This window comes from Cercospora kikuchii (assembly GCF_019650295.1).
Source record: "Cercospora kikuchii DNA, contig_00002, whole genome shotgun sequence".
Classification (NCBI taxonomy): domain Eukaryota; kingdom Fungi; phylum Ascomycota; class Dothideomycetes; order Mycosphaerellales; family Mycosphaerellaceae; genus Cercospora; species Cercospora kikuchii.
In genome coordinates, this window is record NW_025408583.1 from 3786110 (window position 1) to 3796000 (window position 9891).

The window sequence follows — 9891 nt, forward strand, 5'->3', positions numbered from 1 at the left end:
AAACGGGACATACGAGTTTCTGGCCCTCAAGATGTTCAAGATAGAAGACCTCGGTGCGGACAACACTACGCACGTTCTCATTCAGATGGCAAGAATTTACCTATCAGATGCTCCATATGCGACCTATTCATGCGACCAGAATCCAGTCTCACAAGATCCTCACTTCATGTGCTTCTCATTCACGCTCACATGTAAAGGGATTCTGCAGTTGAACGGACGATTTGGACAAGAACAGGACCATCAAGTCATGGTATCCTTGTTCTAACTGATCACTCTCGACAGATCGGCGGTCCTGATCTATGAAGATGGCCTACACGTACGCTTGAAGGCAAAGATCAGTCAAGATGTTGATCTCCATAACCACGCTTGTGGCCTTCCTCGCCATCTGCGCAGAATCGGTCCATGCAGCTTCTCGAAAGCTATCCGATGTGTTCGACGTGAACATGGCAAGTTTCGAGCCGTCGAATAGCAATCCCAATCAAGGCTCCTGGCACGGCTCATGTCTGCGTCCTCTCAACAACCCACAATTTCCCGGAAACACAAAACCGCTCTTCGATCCTGCCGCCGACTTCAACAGTCGCGACAATATTCTCAACAACATCTGGTATCAGATATACCAAATGACCTTTCAAGCTCGTGTTGCACTCGGGAACACTAATCTTAAAACTTATCCGGAAGCGCAGAAACTCATATGGTCATTCTGGGCTATCTGGTGGACTGATATTTGGAGCGAGACGAATCCAAATGGACCGGTGCAGCCGCGAGGACAGATTGGGATGAAGTTGAAGGCGATACGAGGTACGTAGTCCGACCAAAATGTTATCAAAATCAATTTTGACATTAGCGACCAGATCGATACAAGAAGCTACACGAATTGTTCGAGCCTCCGCAGTCAGTGTCGCCAATGAGCAGGCGGGACATGCCCAAGCTCTCTTGCGATTCGACATACTTTGAGTTGCAAGATTGGAATGATCCCGCGCTTGACAAGAACGGAAAAGAGATCATTGATCCTGAAACGGATGAGCCTTACCATCTCAAGGACTGGGAGGCTGAGCATGGTCGAAATTTTGGTATATGCCTGTCATGGCCTCTCACGCGGTTTCATGCTAATTGAGAGCAGAAGATATGTGGTATTTGTGGTATGACATCGGCACCGACGTAAGCATTCCAGCATAGTCTCCGGCATATTTCTGCTGACACGGGCACGCAGAAAGGATATCTCGTCCTATCAAGGAAGGACTACCCCCCTGAAGCACCAAATAAGCCATGGCCGTGGGCACTCGACAAAGATACCGGCGAGCCATCATACTGCGCACATGGAACAGAAAAGGGAACAGAGCGAATGGGTGCAGTCTTCGTTCCCCTAGAAGCCTACGAAGCTTCATCCCACTCTGGTAGCTCTGACGAAGACGAAGACAACGGTGCCAATGCATGGACACAATCGAATCACATCATACTGTGCCCGCAGAGCTTTAACATCGGCAGAGCAGACGACTTCCTCGAACCGGAATACGATGACTCAACGCTCGATGATATGGAGATCACGGCGCTGACATTGTACCACGAAATCTGGCATCACCTCTATCCAGGTCGATGGGCTCCAGACTATAAGGCTATGCCGGCAGTACGGGATGCCAACAACAAACTGTCTCTACTGTAAGTTATTAACATCCGCTTAGGCGGTCAAGACCGCAATACTTCTTTGGATGTCGCTAACAGAGTACAGATGGCCAGCCCACAAAGCCGGCTACAGAACCGACTACGAGCACGACATCAGCGGTGCGCTAGAAAGCATGCAGCTCGCACAATACGAGCGAGCCATACCTGAGACGTTGAATATCAACGAGTTCAAGACTTGGAGATGCCCCGAGTGCTATGCTTGGTTTGGACGGGCATATTACTTGACTGTCCATCCAAAAAGCAAGAAACACAACCTGCATACCAATACATCAAAGACAGGTGCAGGGAGATCCAGAGGCAAGCACAAGCAGGAAGGAGAACAAGGAACCCTGCAACACCAACCCAAACCAGACAGGAGGAAATCCTCCAGCTGGTCCAAGGCCAAGAGACAACAATGCAGACACACCCAGGCTGCAAGGCATGGTGGGCAAAACACCAGTGGGACAGGAAGTGGGAGAAGGACAAGGAAGAAAGAAGGGCTAGGGCAGGAGGAGAACAGCCACCTGCATGGAGAACCACCACCTCCTCTGCCATAGGACCAAGCCTGCACAAAGGACTTACCAGACCAGAGAGCACAATGGTCACACTCCTGAGGACAGAGCACATTGGGATGAGGCAATACCTCACCAAAAGGAGAGTCCCAGGATTCACACCAGACTGCGAATGTGGGCAGGGGCATGAGACACCAAAACATGTATGCATATTCTGCCCCAGGTGGAGGGAGAGAAGACACCTTTTGTTCCAAGAAGGAGGATCTACAAACTGGAAGGACCTAGCAAACACAAAAAGAGGACTGCATGCTACGGCCAAATGGCTAATCCAAGAAGGTATCCTAGAGCAGTTCTCACTTGCCAGAACAGAGGTATAGGAGGGAAGGGGAAGAGAGAAGGGAAAGGATAGGACCTGGTGAGAGGAGGACTCGCTAGAAACCTAGTATTGTCCGAAGGAAAACAGGAACGAAGGAAGCGGCTACGCAGACTGCAAAGTAAAAGAGAACGCGAGGGTTTTTCGAAGGCTTTTCCCTCGACCGAACTATATAGAGCGTGCTGCTTACTCTAGTTAAAAGAGGTAGACCGGCGTATAAGAATTATCTATCTATCTATTACTTGACTGTCAAAGCAGGGCAGGATTGGTCAACAGGTTTGCTCAGACCTCATGGGAGTCCTTTCGTGAGTCCAACAGAAAATGCACCGAATGACAAACATGCCGTGGCGAACATTTCTGCACATTCTTTTGGAACGATCGAAGCGCCGTATGAGGCGTGGGACTTCGAGAAGGAAGATGAGCTTCTGGAGGATGCTGCAATTTGGACTGACGGGGCCTTTCGAGATGGACAATATCGATGAGAATGCACAATCGTATTGAGCGCCCTGCAATTTGTATTTATGCAGTCTCACAGCATGGCTGGCTTCTCCTCATATCGTAGTCTTTCGCACCCAGTGCTGTCGCTGCGTTTGGCGACGTCTCTTACTTCCGCAGGCTCTCAGCTCAATTTTTCCCAGTAATACCAATTGCGCCTTTCCGTTCAGACTGCTACTCCATCAACGTGCTCGTAACGCCAGCGAAGTCTCGACCTCGAGCATCAGCCTCCTCAAACTTTCCCGCCCGCCTCTTTCCACTTCTTGATTCTCTTCCGCAAATCCCCTTCACTTCTCTGCATGTAATTAATCTTCATATCCCTCGCCATCTTCCCATAATCCTCTCCGTACTTCTTCACCAATTCCTCAATGAACTGCACTTCTCCCTCCGGCTGCCGTCTCTTATGCTTCGCCGCAGGTCTAGAGGCCTGCTCTTCCAGTGCTCTCACAGTATCCGTTTTCGCAGGAACAGAACCCTTCGTCCCCGTATTCGCATGCTGGTTGCGGAGATTGAAAACCTGGTCTTCCGGCGCTTCCTCCTCTTCGCTGTCGCTATCAAATTCGGCGAGAGGGTCGTTCAAGGGGTTCTTTTTGGGAAGATCCTGTTCAATGATGCGCAGAATCGCGCCAGTCTCGGGATCACGTTCGATTTTCGCTTCGGCGAGATCGATTTGTTGTTTCTTTCGCGAACTGGTACTCGTGATATTCAGAGGGTCGATTTCGTCTATGCCCTGCCATTCTTTCTCGTCGTCTCCTGATTGCCGTTGCTTGAGATCCGATAGTTTCTTCTCTGTACCTCCAGTGGATTTGTTGAGCTTCACAGCCAGACCTAGCTTTTTGTAGTTTTGCGCGAGTGTAAGAGATTTGTCCCAATTGGCGGCGATGATGGGGTTATTGAGGACGCGCTTCTTCGATTTTGGCTTTTGGCGGACTTTGGAGATGCCCGAGCGGTTTTTGCGTTTCTGCAATTCTCGACCCATGATTGCTGTGGTTGATGCGATAGAGCTTCGAACTGCGAGTGCGCAGTTGAAGATTTCTGGAGTAGCAAGACAGGGTCCGCAGACTCGGCTCGCGGCGGAACCTCGTATCGAGGCAGCGATAGCCTCCTTATCACAACCACTCCCGAATTACGGAGCTGTGACTTCGCTCACTGGGGACACGAGGCATTGAGACATCCGGTCAACCCAAGATGGCCAGAAGAAGCTACAGAAACGTTGCTCTCGCCATTGTGGCATTGCTGGCATATACTGTCTATGCTGAGGTCATACGAGAGAAAGCCATCGATGTCTCAGCATTGAGCACGCAAGAAATTGAAGAGCAGCTCCAGGTCAGCGCTTGTCACCAAATGAACTCTGCAGCAAACAGTAACTCATTGATGTACAGCAATGCTCTATAATCCAGCAAATTACCGCTCACAATGCTGAGCACCATCCGCCGACTTCGTCATGGCTCTCGAGAGCCTTCGCCGTCCTCTTTCCATTCGAATCTCCCGCGTTGAACGCGCTCATGGGAACGCTCTACATCTCCGGTCCGCCAAACTTCCTACTCGCATTATGCCCACCGAACATCGACCCGTCAAGCTTGAACATCATGGTAGCATTCGCAGTGGGAGGTCTGCTGGGTGACACCCTCTTTCACCTGCTCCCAGAGATCTTCCTGGGCGAGGTGCCAGAGGGAGAAGTCCGAGCTGTATTGGTCGAGCCAAATAAGAATCTCCTTCTCGGTGTGGCAATCATGGTCGGCTTCGTTACCTTCGTGGCTATGGATAAGGGACTGCGAATTGCTACAGGCGGAGCAGGTCACACACACGACCACTCCAGCCACAGCCACGAGCAAAGCAACGGACAAGCTGTAGCAAGCGCAACAGGTGTCGCAAAGCCCAACGAACAAGAATTCAAGAAGCGAGGCGGCAAGCAAGACAAATCACTTGCAGCAGCACCAAAGGAAGATGCTCCGAAGAAGGAAGTCAAGCTCTCCGCCTACCTTAACATCATCGCCGACTTCACACACAACATCACCGACGGCCTTGCCATGTCTAGTTCATTTTACGCAAGCCCTACCATCGGGGCAACCACCACTCTCGCCGTCTTTTGTCACGAAATCCCGCATGAAGTCGGTGACTTCGCACTTCTCATTCAGGGCGGAATGAGCAAGAAACTTGCCATGGGCCTCCAATTCGTCACAGCATTGGGTGCAGTCCTCGGGACATTAATCGGAATCGCAGTCCAAGAATTTGGCGGCAATGCTGCTTCTGTCGTTCACGAAGCTGGTGTAGGAAATACAGGACTCTGGGGCACAAGTCTGCAGTGGGGAGACATGTTGCTACCATTCACCGCAGGGACATTTTTGTATGTGGGCACTGTAGGTGTGATTCCTGAGATGCTGGAGACGGGTCCAAATGTTGGCAAAGAGTTGAGGACAACGGCGTTGCAGTTTTTGGCCATGGCCGCGGGGGCGGGTATCATGTTGGGGATCTCGTGGGACTAAATGGAAGTGGGTTGAAGTTGTGAAGAGAAAAGTGGGGGTTTGCAATATATCTAGAACAGTGATCTTGGCGATCAGTAGCCTTCTTTGGACATCGTCGAGCAACTCATCCTTATTGAGAAAGAGCTTATGGTGTTGGAGCCTCCCACAGGCGAGTCCAAGCAACGGTAGATATCGCCAGAGGTACCACTAATCGAAGTGGATGGGATCGTAGCTGAACAACAGAAGCCACCGTTGTTGCGCGAGGCTGCTCTCTTGTCTGCCGGCGGTGCACACATCCAAATGAGGACTCTCCTCTTCACCTCCTGCAAGTGTACGCCACCAATTGTTGGAACTGGCATCTGCCTTCATGGCATTCGCACGCCTCGCATTTCCTGCCAAGTTGGGATGATGAGATCTACGGCTAAACGTCAGATGAGTGATCCAATGTCGATATACCTGATGCGCGACTCAGCCAATACGGACCAAGCCTTGACATATCTTGGTTGGTACTGGCGCAATAGGAAAACGATCGTGTATATGGTTGTAGGTGCAAGGCGAGCCCTTGGCATTCGGCAATTGTTGTTATAGGATCCTAGTTCAATCGTTCCGGGCTTCGGCAGCCACGCACGAAACTCTGGGCATATTGTTCTCTTTTGGGGTAATGTACACGAAACTTTGCGAGGAAACTCCCCGCACGGAGGTTGAAGGGGATCGAAAATGTTGCGAATGCGTACTGTCCCGACGGCCACGTATCGAGAAGTGGAGTCTTGGGTGCTAGCTCAAGTCACACGGACCTGGATTGGTTGTCCATCGTGCTGGCGCAATATTGGATTGCAAGATCCAGTGCGTCGGAAGGTGATTTCTGCCTACTCTTGCGGGGACATCGCTGGTGAGTTGCGCTTTTGCTAAATCGCAATCCAATCTGGCTAAATCGCAATCTCGGCCCCACTCGGCTGTAAATATCGTCTGACTCTGAGATGCACTGTCACCAAAAATACGTAGATAACTATCGCGTTCCTCGATTCCGGCACCTCTACGGAGGGAATAGTTTCTATAGATTCTTACTATATATTTCTACTATAATAATGTTACGGTCTGGTTCCGCAGGAACACCACGGACCAATCACACCCGGGATGACCCTGGTGGAGACAGCGCCTGGGACCAAGACACCCACCCACGTGACCTACTCTGTTTGGTGAGAACCACCAGAAACAGAGGAGGATGCCTCTGCAGAGGGTCTCTCTCTTGAGACAGAGGCAGGACAGAGCGATGCTCTGTCCTAAGGGAACATCTCCTTTGTATTTAGCAGCGATGAGTATCGCCTCTCTAGATAGTCATCGCGTACAACTCACTGTTCTATCTCACTGATTGGAATCAAGTGAACCTTCCTACTTCGTTGCCTCCCTCTAGACTACCCGACAAGCTCAAATCCCGATCGAGCTTAAGCTTCTGCTTAGTGAGATCTTAGGTCATCAGCTCCCGTTGATTAAAACCTAACAGCTTTGTACGCCCTTAAGGATGTCTACCACGGGAAGCTCCAGGGGGAATCCCGCCCCCAGCGAAGCAGGATCCAGCCGCAGCAAGCCAGTCCAACCTCCAAGACCGACTCCACCAGATGACTCCGACGATGAAGATAGTGGCCCAAGACTGAGAAGCTTCAAACCAGCGAAGCCTGACCACTTCTATGGAGATCGGAACAAGTTCGACGATTGGGTCAACCAGATGGACATGTTCCTCATGTTCAACCCCGTCGAAGGAAACCTCAAGACTGTCTTTGCCAGCACGTACCTCAGAGGTAGTGCACAGAACTGGATCAAACCCCACCTCAAGGTCTATCTGGACAGCGAGGGACGACAGGATCCCACCGGCATGTTCAGGGACTACACGACCTTCAAGATCAAACTTAAGGAGATCTTCGGATCTTCGAACGAGGTAACCCAAGCGATCAGGGTTATCCAGCACCTCAAGCAACGTACCTCAGCATCCGAATACGCAGCCAAGTTCGAGGAACACTCTCAGGTGACTGGATGGGACCAACAGGCGTTAATGACGATGTTCAGACGTGGACTCAAAGACTCGGTCAAGGACCAGTTGATGAACCACGGAGGAACACTCGACACCCTGAAGGATTTGACCGAAGCGGCTATAGAGATCGATGACCGGCTTTACGAGAGAGCACTGGAACGCAAATACGACTCCAAGGTTGGAGGAACGGCCGGGTTCACCCCAGACTATGGGAGGAACCGCGGATACCATTCCAAGCCGAATAACCAGTCCAACAAACCATACTACGGACCCCAACCAATGGAACTCGACGCTACCCAGAAAGGTCGAAAGATCAAAGGAAGAGGCAAGCCAAAGGGCAAACCCAAGAAGAAACAAGGTAGCGATAAGACTTGTTACAACTGTGGCAAACCAGGCCACTTTGCGAAGGATTGTCGTTCTAAGAACATGGTGCAGCGACAATCCATCAACACGATGCAACGAAAAGAAGAAGGACGAGGAGGTTATAACGACAATAACTCCCCTCAGGAGGCCCGACTTCTAGGCATGATACAACGAAAATCGGAAAAGACACCAATCCCGCCAGAATGGATTGCACGAGAAAAGAACATCGAGCAGGACTACGTAAACCTCGATGAACGACTTGAAGAATGGGATCGATTAATCGACCTAGTCCGCGAAAAGGAAGACTCGCTCAAAACACAAGGACAAGAACGCACCGAGTCAACCCACAAACTTCGCGACTTCCACAATAGAATCGTGGGAGAAAGGAACAAGGTTGTCCAAGAAATAAATCGACAGATCCGAGCAAGTCAATTTTCCGATAGCACCCAGAGAGACGTAAGGACCTTCGGTATGATATCTCGGAAGAGAGAGAACGAGGCGACTACCGAAGAAGACGACCAACTCATACTACTCGATCGGCTCAACCGACAGATAGGCGAGATCGAGAACGAAATGCACCCCCTCACCTCAAAGACCGGGCTGTGGTCAGATCAAGAATACAACCGATTCAAGGAACTGGTCCGACAGCACGGAAGAATCACCAACGAACTCGAAGCATTAAGGGATGCAATGGTCGAAGAACCTACGACAAAACGGACGTTCGGAATGATGCAACGACGAAGCATCCCAACACAGATCCGCTGGGAAGAACGTCACGGACACGGAAGCCTTCACTGGCGATTCTGTTACGATGACACATGCCAAACCCACATCCCTTCCAAGAGGGAGAACAACTTCTTCCCGATCGAACCAATCCGGGAAGAAGATCCTCCAATCCGGCGATATGATGACGGAAGTAGGCCCTTGCCTATTCCAGAGGAGCTGCAAGAGTTAGCACCACACCTCAGACTCGCCGAGGAAGAAAATAACGACGAATCTTGCCATGAAAACCAAGAGAATATCCCTCCTGAAATTGACTCCGAGGAGGAAGGGCAAGACTCGTCCGCAGACGAAGAAGACGTATCGGAAGAATCATCCGATGAAGAATCAGACCCGGATGACGAAATCACGACATTCACGTGTACCCAAGCAGGAATAATGCGCAAGGTTATGCTATTCCTGGCTATGCGACAAGAAGACATATTCCCGAGAATTGGTGGGAAACGATACCTACACCCCACCAAGTTCGATCGCGCACTTAAGGAACTTCGTATCAAACTCTGGAACCAGCCGAGAGTCTCTGTACAGTACGACTTCAGATCACTGGTACAGGAACTCGTTCCTATCGGAAGCACGATCACACCATTTGGATATGTCACACCAAGCGAAGAAATCGTGCCGAACTCAGCACGAGACAACATACGCCGAATCTCCGAACAATATGCCAAGATACAACAATGTCAATCGATGTACGCTTGCATCGAAACACCAGAGGAGAAAACAATACACGAAACGATCAGATACACGTCACATCAGATCCGAGAATGGTATAGAACACCTACCATCGAGACCCAGTCGGGAAAAGGATCGACTCTCAAGGAATGAGCGTCCAAAGAGAGTTCTGCAACACGGAAAGCGCTCAAGCATCAACATCAGTCTTCCGCACCAACATTACCGTCAACGGACACAAGGTCCAAGCCATGATTGATTCTGGAGCGAGCGGGAACTTTGCCTCCAAATCATTTGTGAAGCGATATGGGATAGCTACCCAATCGAAAGACGAAGGGTACGAATTGATCGCAGTCGACGGATCATCGTTACCAAGCGTGGAACGAGAAACCATTCCGTTACCACTTGCTATCCAACAGCACCACGAGGAAATTGTCTTAGACATCACGGACATGGCCAGTCATGACGTCGTACTAGGCATAACTTGGTTGAGAAAGCACAATCCAATCATCGATTGGAGACGAGGAGTACTCAGGTTTGAACAATGCG

The 9891-nt window shown here is 50.5% G+C and overlaps 3 protein-coding genes across 3 annotated transcripts; 2 read left to right on the forward strand and 1 right to left on the reverse strand.

The window, feature by feature from the left end:
- Positions 1-344: 344 nt before the first annotated feature.
- On the forward strand, positions 345-3026 carry CKM354_000371300 (uncharacterized protein; the record flags this gene model as incomplete). The annotated part of the gene is made up of 6 exons (XM_044798924.1): positions 345-798; positions 852-1070; positions 1121-1158; positions 1211-1656; positions 1727-1920; positions 2800-3026. The coding sequence occupies 6 exons, from the start codon at positions 345-347 to the stop codon at positions 3024-3026; spliced, it is 1578 nt and encodes a 525-aa protein (XP_044654859.1).
- A 245-nt stretch (positions 3027-3271) lies between these two features.
- CKM354_000371400 (uncharacterized protein) lies at positions 3272-4018 on the reverse strand (the record flags this gene model as incomplete). Its single annotated transcript, XM_044798925.1, has 1 exon — positions 3272-4018. The coding sequence occupies one exon, from the start codon at positions 4016-4018 to the stop codon at positions 3272-3274; it is 747 nt and encodes a 248-aa protein (XP_044654860.1).
- Positions 4019-4227: 209 nt separating this feature from the next.
- On the forward strand, positions 4228-5525 carry CKM354_000371500 (Zn(2+) transporter YKE4; the record flags this gene model as incomplete). The annotated part of the gene is made up of 2 exons (XM_044798926.1): positions 4228-4365; positions 4422-5525. 2 exons carry the CDS (start codon positions 4228-4230, stop codon positions 5523-5525), a joined length of 1242 nt encoding a protein of 413 aa, XP_044654861.1.
- Between the last annotated feature and the right edge of the window lie 4366 nt (positions 5526-9891).